General features: G+C 45.7%; 1 protein-coding gene and 1 pseudogene across 3 annotated transcripts in view; one reads left to right on the forward strand and one right to left on the reverse strand.

Moving 5' to 3' along the window:
- TTC39A (tetratricopeptide repeat domain 39A) overlaps positions 1-17,552 on the forward strand; it is a 90,069-nt gene that overhangs the window by 30,244 nt on the left and 42,273 nt on the right. For all 3 annotated transcript variants that reach the window (XM_075131857.1, XM_075131856.1, XM_048860214.2), the window contains exons 3-4: positions 11,688-11,819; positions 17,112-17,188. In XM_075131857.1, the coding sequence (XP_074987958.1) occupies positions 11,688-11,819; positions 17,112-17,188 (209 nt within the window). The remainder of the gene's footprint in view (positions 1-11,687; positions 11,820-17,111; positions 17,189-17,552) is intronic.
- On the reverse strand, positions 1,394-1,812 carry LOC125640980 (large ribosomal subunit protein eL34-like; annotated as a pseudogene).

Raw genomic sequence — 17,552 nt, forward strand, 5'->3', positions numbered from 1 at the left:
GAGTAAAGGGCAGGAGAACTGTACTTACCCTGTGCTGATTGAGGGGATTGAGAGAGAGGGTGGGGACAGGTGTTTTGCTTGATGGTCTGCCTGAGTCACAAGTACTATTTGACCTGCCCCTCTCCACTGTTTAAAGACAGAGCTGATTAGGCTCCATAGAGAGTCTTTTGTTTTATTAAGTGACCACTGCAGCTGAAATCACTGAGAATCAGGTCCAAGTGCTTAGACCTGCTGGGACACAGTGTTTCACGGGAAGAGACGGCTCAGCCTGCACTAGCAGCGAGGTTCCCCCACTGAGAGCTCAGCTGAAATCACTGAGAGCCGCTGGAACCTCGAGAGACCGACTCCCAGAGGTCACAGTGGCAGGTGGCAGCAGAAGGTGACAGTGCAGGGCCATTGGGACGGAGCAATAGAGTGAAAGGTGGCACCACAAACAACAGCGGCCAGAGCACTATGTTTTCGTGACTTCAGTCCAGAATGCTAGATTTGTGACTGGGAAACTTAATAAATATACATTTCCTAGTAGGCCAAGATTTTAAAAATGCATTATTTGCCAAGGTCATTATCCCACATCATCGCTAGCTCAAGAGGTCATTATCTTGGGGAGTTTCTGTACTAAACTTTTTGATTATTTTAATTATTTTTTATGTAAGAACAGCCATATTGAGTCAGACCAATGGTCCATCTATCCCAGTATCCTGTCTTCCAACAGTGACTATTCCAGGTGCTTCAGAGGGAAAGAACAGAACAGGGAATCATCACGTGATCTATCCCCTGTTATCCACTCCCAACTTCTGGCAAACAGAGGCTAGGGACACGCAGAGCATGGTATTGCATCCTTGCCCATCCTGGCTAATAGTAATTGATGGACCTAACCTCCATGAACTTAGCTAGTTCTTTTTTGAACCCGGTTCTAATTTTGGCCTTCACAACATCCCTGCCAAAAAGTTCCACAGGTGACTGTGTACTGTGTGAAAAAATATTTCCTTTTGTTTGTTTTAAACTTGCTGCCTATTAATTTCATTGAGTGACCCCTTGTTTCATTGGTTCTTGTGTTAAGTGAAGGGGTAAATAACACTTCCTTATTCATTTTCTCCACACCAGTCAAGATGTTATAAGCCTCTATTATACCCCCTCTTAGTCATCTCTTTTCCAAGAGGAAAAGTTCCAGTCTTTTTAATCTCTCCTCATATGGAATCTGTTTCATACCCCTAATAATTTTTGTTGCCCTTCTCTGAACCTTTTCCAATTCCAGTATATCTTTTTTGAGATGGGGTGACCATGAACATATCATGAAGGACTGGAAGTACCGGACACACAAGAAGACATGAAACGTGCAAAATTACAACAAGAAACCAAGAAAGCTGTAGATATAGTGCTTCGTTTTTTTAAATTTTTATTTTTTTTTTAAGTTGAATTTTTATTTATTAGGCAGACAATACAAAGAGATTCACTTAGATTTCCGACTCTGTGCTTGTGCCTTCAATACTTTCACAACAATCTTCTGCTCCTCAATAAGGAAAGCTCGTTTGATTCTGTCACGGACACATTTAGCACACATGGAACTGCCATTAGGCTCTGCTAACACGCTTCTTTGTTTTTGACAACTTCAGAAGGACTTTAGGGTGCACAGCATGAACACAGTGAAGTCTTCCTGGACACACACCACATGCAGATGTTGGTGCCTTGCCAACTTTCTCAGTGTAAAGGTAAACAATCCTGTTACCTGTTACCTGGTGTGTGGGACAGCCTGGTCTTGTTAGAGGCTGTGTTGTAGGACATCCTACAATGGTATGTCAGACACCAAACCATTTTTTATAGTGCTCCATAGTAGGCTTGAGCAGCCAACTTTAATTTTTGTGAAGGTTTTAAAATATGAGTTAAATCTAATAAAATGGTCGTGAAATATTTTTTAGTTTTTACTCTTTTGCCGTACAGCCCACCTTCGCCCTCACGTTCTCAACCCTCGTTGGCCTTCATCCCCCCTGAATATTCCAACACCCCCCACCCCCAATTTCAATTCCTAGGGAAAACACGGCCACAGTTAGTAGTTCTACAATTTCATATTTGAGTTCCTTCAGAACTTTTGGGTGAATACCACCTGGTCCTGATGACTTATTACTACTTAATTTATCAGTTTGTTCCAAAACCACTTCTATGGACACCTCAATCTGGGATAGTTCCTCAGATTTGCTACCTAAAAAGAATGGCTCAGTTGTGGGAATCTCCATCACATCCTCTGAATATATTTTAAAAATTAATTTATAGAAAAAAGAACGGCTAGTTGGTAGTGTTAGGGAAAAAGGGTTCCCCTCCCGTCTAGGGTTAGGAGGGTAGCCTTCCCTGGACTTCTGTATTAGCCAAACAAAACACAGAGTCTTGGCTCTTTGATAAAGTGAGGCACTTTATTGCTAGCAAATACGACAGCTGAAGGGCTCACCAATTCCTTTTCAGAGGAAAATGGTGAAGCCCCGAACAAAGAACAGGGATGAGCTTTTATAGCTTGGTTCAACATACATTGTGATATCTCTTCCAGTTCGAACCGGTTAACCCAGTCTGTTTGAAGTTCTGGGGTAGGTACGAGCATGGAGGCTTATCTGTATAAGGAATTCTCTCCCCAAAAGCAGGGAGTGCAGGTTACACACAGTTCACATTCTTTCTATCCATAAACAAAGTAGAAAGGACAGATAAGCATAGAAAAAAGACAGCAGCGTAGCTTTACATGATTATAGGGTCGTTTTCTGGGGGTTTTTTCCCTATCAGTTCCCCCCTTTGAGCCTGAAGATAATTATCTTACATGGCTCATTACTTATTGTTTAACATGTTCATATGTTTTTCATCTTGGTTAACACCACCCTTCTTTACATATAGTATCTTTGCTGGGCTCATGGTTTTGGTACATACCCGGTGGAAGAGGGCACAACAACTGGACGCACAGCAGAACAGCAGACCCACAATCATAAGGAATCCCACTCCATACACAAACAAGGTTTTTAGCCATCCAAAGTTAGGCAACCAGCTGGTGAGCCAGCCCCACAAGTCAAAGCCCACACTGGGAGAAATAGAGGCCTGCTTATGAAAGAAGGCTGACACGTTTGCAATTATGTTAGTATCTGTGACTATGCGTCCGCTTTGATTTACATAAAGGCAGCATGTGGCATTGAGAAATGTGCACACCCCTCCCTGTGCACTTAAAAGCTGATCCAGGGCCAACCTGTTTTGCATACTGTAGCGAGCTAGTGAGCTTATTTCTTCTTGCAAAGCTTGGATTGCATCTCGAGTGGCGTTAGTAAATATTTCCATTTCGGCTGACATATTTTTTAGCGCGTATTCAAGTTGGCCCACCCCCACCCACGGAAAAAGAATACGGAAGGCGCGCATACCTGTACTGCCTTCCTCGACAATAGGATTATAACTGGTATCTCGACGGGTTCGTCGGGTTGTGTCTCTGATTTCTATTAAGTCTCTACGATGCATCCCTCCTGGCCAGGCAAAGGCCACCGTGCATCTTCCCAACCACTTTGGGGGCAAGGTCTTTCCTGCCCAAGTGCCACATACCCACCATAAGTGATGATCTCCTAATACTATGCTATAGTTGCCTTTATTGCCCCCTGAGTTCTGAGATACTTCCTGCAATCGTCCCACCAGGGATGCAGCATCATCAGGATTGGGTCCTATTCCCCCCCATTTCCATAATGTAAGGCCGGCAAATTGAGTCGCATTTTCTCTGAGAATGTACCCCACATAGCCTCCAGCACGGGCATAGTTGGCTACCTCAGTACCATTGGGATACAGCAAAAGAGTAGTACTTGCATTGTTTCCCAAAATTAGAATTTTCTCACAGTGGGTTTTCGGGTATTTTCCCAGAGTAGTTTTGCCTCGGGTGCGTAGCGACCTTTTTTCTACGCACAAGGGGGCCTTAACGAGCAAGTCTGGGCGATGGTTCGGGATCCAGGTCCTAAAATCTATGGGTCCCCTTCCCCTTTTTCCCTTTTGGCCGTACCACGCCAAACCATTTTGCCAAGAATTGAGGAGTGCTGGAACCGGCAAAATGGGGAACCCTTGCAGTGAATGGGAAGAGAAGTGGGAACACACCCAACAGTCACTAACATTCCATGCGTTGGTTAAATTTTGGGCTAATTGTAGAAACGTATTTTTATCCCAACCCCCCAGGGCAGAGGTCCAGGTTAACGCCCATAGCCATACATACATTATAAACACTACCAGCTACTAACAACTCTAAGAAAATAATATTAATACAATATTTGTAACAGTATACTAATACTCCAGAGTTCTGTAACTGCTTCTGATTCCGCTGATTGACCGGTACCCAGTTCATGTAGAAGCGGCGGTCGTGATGGGAGTCGTTGGGGATGTTGGAGCAGGAACCTTTTTACAGTGGCTGCAGTGCACCCATCTATCGATGCCCTCGACCTTCACTGCAGTTGGAGTAGTCAGAAGGACTTGGGCCGGGGCCGACCACCTTGGTTCCAGGCAATGCTTCCTTCGATGGATTTTAACACAGACAAAGTCTCCTGGAAAAAGAGAGTGCGCACAAGTATCAAGCGGTAAAGGTTGGGCATCTTTTACTCTGGCCCATGCATCACTCAAGGCATCTTGCAACATGCGACAATAACCCGCCAACTTATCTTGCCCAGCCATTAATGAAGTTTTTGCTGGGGCAAACCCGTCTACACTGGTTAGAGGAATCGGCAAGGGTCGGCCAAATAGAATTTCGAACGGTGTCAACGAATGCTTCCTATGGGGTGTATTACGAAGATTGGTTAACACTATGGGTAACACTTCAGGCCACTTTAATCCAGTCTGCTCGCATAGCTTTGCCAATTGGGTTTTTATTAGCCCATTCACCCTTTCTACTTTTCCTGAACTTTGTGGATGATAGGGGGTATGCAAGGCTTGTTTTATGCCGAGGGCCTTTGCTAAGTGTTGAATAATTTGGGAAGTGAAATGGGGGCCTTGGTCACTTTCCAAACGAGTCATTATCCCGAAGCGGGGCACTATCTCCTTGAGGAGACACTTCGCTACGGATACTGCATCTGCCCTTCGAGTGGGGAAAGCCTCAACCCACCCTGAAAAAAGATCAACCAGGACAAGCAAGTGTTTTAGTCCTGTCACTGGTGGTAAGTCCATGAAGTCCATCTGGACCACAGCAAATGGGTACTCAGGCAGTTTGCAATGTCCCATAGCTTGTGGTTTGACTGCTCCTTGGTGATTGTACCGTTGACACAATTCACACTGTGCAGTGACGGTCTTCGCAGCTGCATGGACCCCCGGAGCAAAAAACAACTTCTCCATTTGAGCCACTAATCCCCCCTTTCCCAGGTGCGAGGCCAGGTGGAGTGCCTGGGAAACCTGAGGGAGGAGTTGTCTTGGGAGAACCGGACGACCGTCCGGGCTGACGTAGAGGTTGTCCGCATTTAGGTGGCATCCAATGGATTTCCAACGGCTAACTTCGGCCGGGGGCGTCGTCTGCTGGGCAGAGAGCAAAACGGCTGGCGTCACTGGTTGCAGTAGCAGGGGTGCCAAAAAAGGAAAAGGGGCTGGAGTCCCACAGAGGGCAGCATGACGGGCCGCCGAATCGGCTGCAGCATTTCCCTTGGAAACCTCGTCCGAGGCGCGGGAGTGGCCCTTACAGTGTGTAACCGAAACAGCTGCAGGAAGTTGAATAGCCTCTAACAGGGCAGAAACATGGGAGATTTGAGAGCCACTGGAGGTAAGGAACCCACGATGCTTCCAAAGTTGTCCAGTAGAGTGGCATACCGAAAAGGCATATTTGGAGTCAGTATAGATGGCCACAGTTTTGTTTTCAGCTAATTGACAGGCCCTAACAAGCGCCACGAGTTCTGCTGCTTGCGCTGACCTTTGTGTAGGTAAGGCATGCGCTTCAAGCGTTGCCATCAGGGTAACAATTGCATAGCCAACTCGTAAGGCCCCAAACTCGTCCCGACAGGCGGAACCATCACAAAATAATTGGAGGTCAGGATTCTGCAATGGAATATCAGAGAGGTCAGGACGAGGCGTGGAGATCAAATCCACCACGTGGAGGCAATTATGAGGTTCCCCATCCTCAGGCAGAGGCAAAAGGGTGGCAGGATTCAGGACTTCGCAGCGGCGTAGGGTAACAGCCTGATTGGCGAGCAAGGCCAATTCATACCTGGTCAGTCTGGCTGCTGTGAGGTGCTGCGTGGATCCACGATTAAGAAGTGCTGCAACGGCATGAGGCACTTGAACTAGAAGAGGGTGGCCCAAGGTAAGCCCCGAAGCTTTCTCGACCAACACAGCGGCAGCCGCAACAGCGCGGAGACAGGGCGGAAGACCCTGAGCCACTGGGTCAAGAAGGACCGAAAAATAAGCCACTGGTCGCTGGCCAGGCCCAAAGGGCTGAGTTAGCACACCAGACGCCGTGCCAGATTGTTCATGGCAAAATAAGGTGAAAGGCTTTGCGTAATCCGGTCTGCCCAGGGCTGGTGCAGAAGTTAATGCTTGTTTGAGGGCGGTAAGGGCGTTGTTGTGTAGAGTCGTCCATGGTAAGGGTTCGGGAACGGAATCCAGCAGCAAATCGGTGAGGGGGTGCACTAACTCCGCATAAGCCGGAATCCAGGCTCTACACTAGCCACTTGCTCCCAGTAACTGGCGGAGTTGCTTTTTAGTGGTAGGCCTTGGCATACTCAGAACGCTTTCAATCCTGTCCTGAGTAAGTGCAGTAGAAGCATATGAAATACGATGCCCCAAATATTCCACCTCGGGTTGGGCAAACTGTAGCTTGGAGAGCGCCACCTTGTGACCTTTTTCGGCCAATGCAAAAAGAAGGATTCGAGTGTCCTGTACACAGGTAGCCTTGGCTGTAGAGCACAATAACAGATCATCAACGTATTGAATCAAAGTAGAACCCATAGTCAACGAAATAGAGTCCAGATCTCGCTTTAAATACTGGCTGAAGATGGTAGGGCTCTCCCTGTAGCCCTGAGGGAGGCGGGTCCATACGTATTGACATCCATCAAAGGTAAAGGCAAATAGGAACTGTGAGTCTGGGTGCACAGGGATGCTGAAAAATGCTGAAGACAGATCAATTACAGTAAAATAAGTAGCCCCTGGGGGAATAGCAGTTAAAATAGTTGCTGGATTGGGAACAACCGGAGCTCTCGGGATCACAATAGCATTAATCAGTCGGAGGTCATGCACGAAACGGTAAACCGGTTTGCCATCGGGGCCAGGCTTGGGTTTCTTAACAGGAAGAATAGGTGTATTGCAAGGGCTGGTAGCCTCCTTAATGATTCCTTGAGTTAAAAGCTGTTGTAGGACTGGCCGAATGCCCTCTACGGCCTCTTTAGGCAATGGATATTGCATTTTTCGGGGCAGAGGGATATCTGTACGGTAATTGATATACACCGGTTCTGCTGACTTTAAAAGTCCAGTTTCAGTGGACGCCGAGGCCCACAATGCTTCAGGAATATCAGATAACTCAGCAGGGACAAAGGGGGCGGTGGGTGTAGTGGCTAACAATGCCATTACCGTAGCTTCAGGGACCGAAGTAGGGACTGAGAGATATAGCCCCTCTGGGCTGCAAGTTATAGTTGCTCGTAGTTTACATAACAGATCTCTACCTAATAAATTTGCAGGACAGGAAGTTGCAATTAAAAAGCTATGATCCTCTGATAACGGGCCAAGCTGGACCGTTTGCTCCGCAGTTAGAGGAAGGGCGCACACGGTGCCACCAACGCCTATAGCTTTTACGGTTGCAGAAGTGGTAGGAAGGGTGGGGTCCTGTAGAGTACTTCTATCTGCCCCGGTGTCAATTAACATTGAATAAGTTTTTCCTCCCACCACAACTGGAAGCTCCGGGTGGTTTGTATCCAACTGCACTGTCCAAGAAGCGGAGGGGGTTCCTGGCGAGGGGGACGAAGCATTGTGGGCGGCTAGCTTTCAATCAGTACTTCCTTTTTCTCCCCCCCTTTCCTGTACCCTCTGGTAAGCTTGCATAAGAGGGTCAGATGGCTGGAGGGGGTAATTTGGGCACTGGGCAGCCCAGTGTCCTTTTTGTCGGCACCGCCGGCACTCATCTGGCCCTGCCCTCCCGGGCCGTGGCTGGAAGTTCTGACCTTGTGGTCCCCATCCCTGGGTAGAGCTGCCTCCTCTTCCGCCTCGTCCCCGAAAGCCTCCCCTCCTGCGGCTTGCATCCCGTCCCCGAGAGCCGTCTTGGAAACCTTGCAACTGCAGATTAAGGAGCTTTTCGGACCTCCTAGTGTCTAATTCCTTCCTATTCCTCCAGGCATGGGCTGCTAACCCCACCACCTCCTCCAGCGTTTTGTTTTCATAAGCTGGTTGACTACACACATACTTCCGAGCGAATGGTAATAAATTTTTTACATACTGGCCGATCACTTGTGTTTTCGCTACAGGGGAGGTTGGATCTAAGCCGCCATGGTTTTTCAAAACCTTACAAAGGCGGTGGAAGAATTCCCCTGGGTGCTCATCATGCTTTTGAACACATGCATCTACCTTTCCCCAATCATACACGGGCTTAGACATATCCTCTAATGCTTCTAAGATTCGCTTTCTCATTTTATCCCACGCTTGAACGGTCTCTGGAACATCCCAATCCATTTCAGGTTTCTCTTGCGGATAAGCCGCCCTGCCTTGTACCGTCTCTCTAGCTTTCTTATACACCGTTTCCTTCTCACCCTCGCTTAGCACTTGATTTTAAATCATTTCCACATCGTCATAATTACAATTATACATTGTAAAAATACCCTTTAACTTTTTAATAAATTCTTCCGGACACTGTCGAAATGAGGGAAAAGTAGATGACCAATTCATTAGATCCGTGCTGGTAAAAGGGACATACACCATCTGTGTCCCCCCCCTACCGCTCGGCAGTTGTCGCATAGGCATTTGGACTGCACTAGCTATTGCAGCTCCAAGAACTTTTGCCTTAGGGGTGCCTAGAGAACCATGAGACCGGGTCTTTGCAGGGGTTGCATCACTGGGGTGTCGCGGATCAGGACGTGTCAACCCCCTGGTAGAGGTGCCAGCCTCTGGATCGCCCCCCCGCTCTGCGTTAATTGTGGGGGTATCGGTAGCTAGTGGGAGAGTGGGACCGCTCCTTTCCCCGGTTGGGGGCGTGGGTGCATCAGGGTCAGGCTGCGGTACCCCACCCCATAGCCAGCTACATTCTTCCAATGGTATAGGATCCCCTGCTTCTTTCAATGGGAGTTGGGGATAAATAGACTTTGACGTTTTTTGCTTCTGGTCAGCATGACTAGATTCTGGATTGTATGGTGGGGGCCGCATGGCTTTAAGTTTTTCTACCTCAGCACGTAAACTAGTAGTTACACTGGCACTTTTGCGCCGTTCGGCCTCCCTTATCCATACATCAGAATACTTAAGTTGCCGCGGTTGTAAATCATACAATACTTTTCGTAATTGAACAATGTTATGTAACTCAAATGTTCCTTCCCCCGGCCAGCGATTTCCTGGTTCCGGGTCGTCTTGCGTCATTCCCACCCAGGGACCTTGACACAAAAATATAAACTTATACAAAGCTTTGTTGCCATCCAATTGTAAGGCCTTGATATCCCTATCATAATGTTTTAACATATAGCCCAGAGGCGTAGAAGGATCAACAGTTCTACTGGACCCCCCCCCCCCATCTTTTCCCAAAGACGGGACCCCCGGCTGTTGTCTAGACAATCACAAAGGAAAAATTCAGAACTCACCAAGTTCCCACCGGCCGGTGTTCACCAATAGGTCCGGACCCTAGTGCCTTCGGGATGCCTTATTTCGCCGAAGCGGCGGGTGGAAGCGAGACGGGAAGCCTTCAGGGTTAAAGCAACCCAGGTGCCGGCAAGAAGGATTCAGAGTCCCGACCGTCCACCGGTCCGGAGAAGAGGCAATCCCGGACGAGCCCCCAAATTGTTAGGGAAAAAGGGTTCCCCTCCCGTCTAGGGTTAGGAGGGTAGCCTTCCCTGGACTTCTGTATTAGCCAAACAAAACACAGAGTCTTGGCTCTTTGATAAAGTGAGGCACTTTATTGCTAGCAAATACGACAGCTGAAGGGCTCACCAATTCCTTTTCAGAGGAAAATGGTGAAGCCCCGAACAAAGAACAGGGATGAGCTTTTATAGCTTGGTTCAACATACATTGTGATATCTCTTCCAGTTCGAACCGGTTAACCCAGTCTGTTTGAAGTTCTGGGGTAGGTACGAGCATGGAGGCTTATCTGTATAAGGAATTCTCTCCCCAAAAGCAGGGAGTGCAGGTTACACACAGTTCACATTCTTTCTATCCATAAACAAAGTAGAAAGGACAGATAAGCATAGAAAAAAGACAGCAGCGTAGCTTTACATGATTATAGGGTCGTTTTCTGGGGTTTTTTTCCCTATCAGTAGGTCTCAAAATATAATTGTAAATGGGTAGTCATCATTAAATGTATGTATGTATTGAGGATGCCTCCAGGAATCATTTCTTGGCTCTATGCTATTTAATATTTTTATTAGTGACCTGGAAGAAAACATAAATTGATAAAGTTTGCAGATCACACAAAGATTTGGGGAGTGGTAAATAAGGAAGAACATTAAGTCATTGATACAGAGCGAGGCGCTTCACCTGGTAAGCTAGGTGCAAGCAAAAAATGTGTTTAAATACAGCCAAATGTAGAGTCCTATCTCCAGGAACAGAGTGTGGAGGCCACACTTACAGAATGGGGATCTCTCTCCTGGGAAGTAGGGACTCTGGGCGAAAAAAACTTGAGGGTCAAGATGGATAATCAGAAGAACATGAGCTCCCAGTGCAACCCTGTGGCTAAAAGGGCTAATGCAATCCATTGATGTATAAATGGGAATATCAAATAGTTGTGGAGAGATTATATTACCTCCATATTTGGTACAGGTTTGACTGCTACTGGAATATGGTGTCCAGTTCGGGTTTGTACACATCAGGAAGGTTGTTGAAAAATTGGAGACAGTTCAGAGAAGAGACATGAGAATAATTAAAGGATTGAAAAAATGCCTTATAAAGGGCCATGTGAAATCCCACAGTGTCTGTGGTTTGGGAAGTGTATTCAAGTTGGACAAATTGAGGGTGAAAGGTGGGAATACAGGCATAGGAGTGAAAGGCTGAGACATTTGACCAAGTCTGTAACAGTTTTGAAAGTAAGGTTAGTTTCATGTTAAATGTTCTTTGGCTATAATTGTGTTATCACATTACTCATCATCTTGATTATTCTGTGTAACTCTCCCAAAGTAGAAGGAAATTGTCTCAGCTTGCAGCACACATCATGGTGCTCAGTGGAGAACTCATGCAAAAACAGTTATCCCAAAACAAAAGAAACTTCAGAGCCTAATCCTACATCCCTTGGGCACCCAAAACTTCCACTGACACATTTTAGGCATCTTCATTGTAGTATCTTAGCATAGCTATTAAAATTATAGACAGAAGAATGACTTGATGCACAAATATGAATGTAGGCCATATACAGAGTGTTTGTATTTTCCAGCAAAAATTAATCCTTTGTACGTACCATATTGTGCTTGATTACTAGCACATTTGTTTAGACCTGAGTCCCCATCAGATTAATATGCCCCTAGAGTGTTGCTTTTTTTGAAAATTAATCTTGTGCTAAATTTGTCACCTGCACTCATGTCTTTTTTTTTTTTTTTAATAAACAGAACTAAGGACAGTATGTATCACGCACTGACACATGCTACCATACTGGAAATGCAAGCCATGATGACCTTTGATGCCCAGGACATGCTGAATGCAGGAAACACAATGAAAGAAGCTCAAGCCACCTGTCAAAAGTAAGTATGGAGAAGTACATTGGGCAGTTGAAGCTCTGAGAAGTCATGACAGATTTGTAGATGAAGGAAGGACATGTGCAGTACTGCCAACTCCCATGATTTTATCGTGACTCTAGTGATTTTGGGGTGGCTTTTAGCTGTCTCGTGAAAACATGATGCAAGGCACCAACTCACAAATTTTCCCTTATTCAAAATAGCCACCATCTCCTATTACTGTCAGTGGGGCCGACACCAGCAAGATGGCCGCCACTTCCCTACGATCTATCTGCACGTGGATGTGAGGCAGCCCTATATAAAGTAGGCTGCTGCCCCTTGTTGTTTTCAGTTGAGCTGAAGCCAGGCCTATAGGCAAAATGGCTGCCACTCTATGGGTCGGGGGCTGGACAGGACGCAGTCAGGGACTGTGAGGAGCAACAGAGACACTGAAGGGTGGATGGGGAGAGTGTGGGGGAGCAGGGGCAGACTTTGGGAGCAGAAGAGAGGGATGGGGAGGGGATTGTGGTGGGTCCAGAGCAGGAGGAGGCAGGACGGAAGTGCGGGATGGAGGCAGAGTCAAGGAAGTGTTGCTTCATGCAAAAAGCTAAACCAATCCCATTGTTTTTACTGTGACATTGCTTATATGAATGATGAATATAAGTGTGAGGAACTGGGGATTCTGTCTGTACCACTTCCGAATTGTGGATGATTTTATGAAATTGCATCATGAAATCACTGTGCCGTGGAAAGCCTATATGTATGTGGATCCCCCAGGAATTGAAGAAGAGCTCTGTGTAGCTCAAAAGCATGTCTCTCTCACTGCAGAAATTGGTCCCATAAAAGATATTACTTCACCCGCCTTATCTCTCTCATATCCTGGGACCTTCACGGCTACAGCAATGCTACATTAGCAGGGTTGTATCATGTCCCTGCCAGGCAGGCCAAAGACAATGGTGAATGATCATCACATAAAGGATTTACTCTAGCTGGATGAAGACCCTTCCTCCATTTATCTGAAGGCAGAAGGGGAGTTTGGAAGTAATGGAAAGTTACCAGGAGGAGAACAAAAGAGGCAGATGTCCCCAGCAGGAGTCTATAAAGGGACTCTCAGGTGGAAATGGAAACTGGAGGAGAGAGCTATCTTGCACCAGAGTAGGATGAGGGCGGCTGCTGCAGGAGCAGGGTAGACAATACGATAAAAGACCCTGACTGACTGAACACAGATGATCTCCCAAGGGAGATGAGCTAGTGAGGGACACTGTGTTTAGGGTGTTTTATTGTTTTTATGATCTGTACTCTCCTGTGCTTTGTATAATTAAGGAGAAAATAGCCTAAAATTGATAGATTGAACGTGGTGTGTGTCTGTGCACATAGGCTTCAACTTCTTGGGTGCTCCGGGGCTGGAGCACCCATGGGGAAAAAATGGTGGGTGCTGAGCACCCACCGGCAGCCCCCCATCAACTCCCTCCCTCCCTAGTGCCTCCCACCCAACAGCAGGCCCCATGTATCAGTGCCTCCCAGCCACCACAATCACCTGTTTCACGGCGTGCAGGATGCTGAGAGGGGAGAAGCGAGGACGCGGTGCGTTCAGGGGAGGGGGCGGAACTGGTCGGGAAGAGGCGGTGTGGGGGCGGGAAGAGGCGGTGTGGGGCTTGAGCACCCCCTGGCACTTTTTAAAGTTGGTGTGTGTGTGTGTGTGTATGTATGTGACTGCACAGCTACTGCACACCCCTAACGGAGTTAAATTGTAAACCAGAAGCTCTCCAGCTGTTGGGCAGAGTTCTGGGAGAGCAGTGTGTTTAAGTAATGAGGAGTCAGGGATGTGCCCAGAGGGGCTAGCGTGGCTGGACAGCAGGTTCCAACGCTCAGAATGGAGGTGCCAGATGGAAAGTCTGTGCCCTGAGAGTGTGCTTAGGGACCTCAAGATTTGGGCAGTGGCTGGACTCCATTGAGGCTCCAAATGCTTAATACATCCCGGGGATCTACAGCAGCAAAGGCTTGGAGTCCCCTCCTAGCCGTCCTAGTGGATGGCCATGAAGGGATGGTCTCTAGGATCTCTGACAGTAAGGTTTTGTATAGAAACACTGTCATTATGGAATATTACAAATACTTTCAATACTTAATTTTTCTGAAATATTTAATGAAAGGGATTATATAACTCTGCTCCTGAGGGGGCTGCTCACTGGATAGCTGCCCATTTGCTAACACTGATTAGTTATTTCATGCTTATTTGTGAATCCGTCATCTGTTCTTTTATTGCAGGACTACATAAACATGCAACAGGTTTCAGAGTAACAGCCCTGTTAGTCTGTATTCGCAAAAAGAAAAGGAGGACTTGTGGCACCTTAGAGACTAACCAATTTATTTGAGCATAAGCTTTCGTGAGCTACAGCTCACTTCATCGGATTGCATCCGATGAAGTGAGCTGTAGCTCACGAAAGCTTATGCTCAAATAAATTGGTTAGTCTCTAAGGTGCCACAAGTACTCCTTTTCTATAAACATGTGAGTTTACTCAACAGCTAAACTGGGAAAGCGGGAGTTAATATAAAGGTCTTTAATGTGAATATCTGTAACTCATCAACCTGATAAAGTAATATAAGTTCTGTGTGCTGAGTGTGAATCATGATGCATTAATTAGGTCAATGGTACTCAAACTATTTACCATCCAGTCCTCCTTTTTATCAAAGCAAATAAACTAGGACAGGAGAGAGTCAAGATAGGGGAACTGCCATCCGTTTCCTATTGCTGTTTTAAGCCTTGTCTACTCTAAAGGAAAAAGTCGATCTTAGCTACACAATTTGAGTTATGTGATTAGCGTAACTCAAATCAACATAGCTTAGATCTGCTTATGGCGGGGTCCACATTATGCAAGTGGAGTACAGGAGTCAACAGGAGAGCGATCTGTGGTCAATTTAGTGGATCTTCACTAGACCCACTAAATTGACCGCCAGTGCATCAATCACTGCACATTGATCCCCTGGTAAGTGTACACAAGCCCTTAGGGAAAGGGGAGTCTCCATCGGAGCAGATGGAGAGGCGTGCATTTTTGTGAGCATTAAAGATTGGCTTTTCAACCTGGAATGATCTCTCACACATTGGCAGAGAAGTAGAGTGTAATGAAAAAGTCAAGCAACAGACTATATAAATCATGATTAGCTGGAGTTTTTAAAATCTCATGATTTTGGGGGGTGGGGGTCTGACTCATGATTTTTGATCTCTTGAGGTTGGCAATACTACATGTGGTTTACATTTCCTCCTATTAGTGGACAGCATGCAAGGAGAAGACAGGGTGGCAGCATGTACAACTGTGTCCTGTTGCTGCACTTTATTCACCTCCATATTCATTTAAGTGCCTGTCTCTCCATTCATCAGCTCTGATAAATGCTGCCCTTGTAATAAACATAAGTACAAATAGCTATTCATTATAGATTCAAAGCCAAACCACAATGAACAGCCAAATGTGGCCAATTATGTTATTAATGAAACATGGATTAGCACAAAATGTTTTTAAACTATTTCATGGAGTAAGACTTTTCTACCTTATTTTGTATGAGTTTGTGAGGGTTACTTAGTATTGTTATTGACCAGTATACTGCTGATAAACAGTATTCTTCAAACTAGCTGAATGAATATAGGTCTTCTGTTTGAATTCATTTTCTTTTGTAATTTACTGGTGTTATTCTGGTACTGCAGGGTAATTTCAAATTTCACTACAAAAAGAAAAATGAATAAATTGAAAGTTTAGCAAATTATTGCATATTAACAGATAGTTTCTTTATTTACACAATTTTCACTGTGTCTAATCCCAATTGTTGTTTCAGTGAAGGGAACAAGGGAGAAGTACTGAGTGAGTTAATGGTTGAAATGTAGGTCAATAACTCAAATGGCCCAAGATCTCTTAGATTGAGATCAGATTGTCAGCCTGAATACTGGCAGAGGTTTGCATGGCAAGAACAAATGTGAAATCTTCTCTTCTTGGGCTTTAGCCAAGATAGGTTACTGTGTTTTTTTGGAAATACATGGAAACTTTCATGCGATGGGCTGCCTTTTCAATGAGTGAGCTCCTGAGATGGTGAAATCCAGAGGGAGAGACAGTGGGGCCTTATTGGAAGCGATTGTTAGGCTCTTGCTTATGAAACCTTCTCTTGTCACTAACAATCTCTCATCACTAATCTTCCTTTTTGGGAAAGATTAATGTGAAGGTGTTAGTAGGCAATTATGGCAACCTCTGGGCTAATTCTGCAAGGTCTTCAGAGCTCTCAGTTTCTATTGAAATTCAGGCATGCTGAAAGGCGTCTGTTAGCACGTTTTCTCTGAGGGGTTTTCTTAGGGAATTGAGGCCCTTTATTTTGAGGACAATCTTCTTGGTTGTGTTGGCTTCAATAGAGACAAATTCTGATATCCTTACTCACCATGAGTAGCACTTCACGACTAACCAGATCAATTAATCAGATCTCAGTTACATTAGGGTATGTCTACACTGCAGTTAAACACCCATGGCTGGCCCATGTTAGCTGATTCATATCTCCGTCTATGAATTGTCATGACAGTTGCACTTCTGTGAGACTACACAGGTCACAAAGCCCAGAATGAATCACATAAGAGTTGGAGAAAAGCCTTTTTCATTGACAGGCTCAAGCTGCAGAATGCATTTGAAGAGTAGATGAATCTAGAATCTGATTGCTTTTAGAGAACACTGCAAAACCTTCCTGTTTGAAGGTAGTTCCAGCATAATCAGAACAACACACAGCTCTCCTTTCGCTACACACAAACAACCAGGCAAAAAGCCCCTATCCCAAGGACAGCTTTCCAGGCTTAAGAAATGGACCCTGTGAAGTCCTGTGGCAATAGAAAAGTACCTAATCCATTTTGCACAGAAGGGTTTCAGACACCACAGTGATGGGCAGCAATACAGTACCCCAAAGCCGATGTAACTACTCCACGTGTAGTCCCATTGAAGTCAATAGGACTAGTCACAGAATAAGGAGATCTTCAATGCAAGTCAGAATCCGTCCTATTTTAGCAGATGTTTAGTGCTGAAGTTTTCATTGTCATCCAAGTTTGCTTTGAGGTGTTACATCTGTATGAAAATAATGGCCTGATACATGGCCTGATGGCCTGATAATGGCCATAATAAGGAGACTAGCAGATTTCTGGTGCAATTTACAACATAAAAGGTGAGATAACAGTGCGTGGGTGCAAGCTGGAGTGGAGGTGTGTTTGTGGCAGTGTGGAAAGCCAGGTAAATGGTATAAGTTTTTCAGTGATTCCCCTTCTTGTTAAGAATGACCAGACTTGTTTTTCTTCCCCATTAGGTTTAGGAAGAAATCGACTGTAGCTGATTCTTTTAATAACCTTGTGCATAGACAAAACCTCGAACACTTCACTGAAGGTAAGGTTCCATCTGGCTCATGTAATGTTTGGGTTTTTTTTTTCCCTGTGCCTTTCACTGATGGGAATTTGCAGGGCTAACTTTACAGATTCAATGGTGATGGTGGGTGGTGTTTGGGATCTTTTCAGACACTTACCACTGGATGCCTGTAGGCTTTTGGGTGGAATTCAAGATGTTGGGTGTCACCTCTGGGAGAAATTGCCTCTCTCTCTGTGTGATATTGCCAAAGTGGGAATCAGTGGAGACTCTCGAACTGAAACAGCCTTGTTTTAATTGAGAGGGACCTGCTAGCAGGGCACTCTCCATGAGGATCCCTCAAATCTTAGTCTGCTTGAGCCTGTTAACCTCCAGACGTGCTGCAAAG

The sequence above is a fragment of the Caretta caretta genome, chromosome 8 (genome assembly GCF_965140235.1).
Source record: "Caretta caretta isolate rCarCar2 chromosome 8, rCarCar1.hap1, whole genome shotgun sequence".
Taxonomy (NCBI): domain Eukaryota; kingdom Metazoa; phylum Chordata; order Testudines; family Cheloniidae; genus Caretta; species Caretta caretta.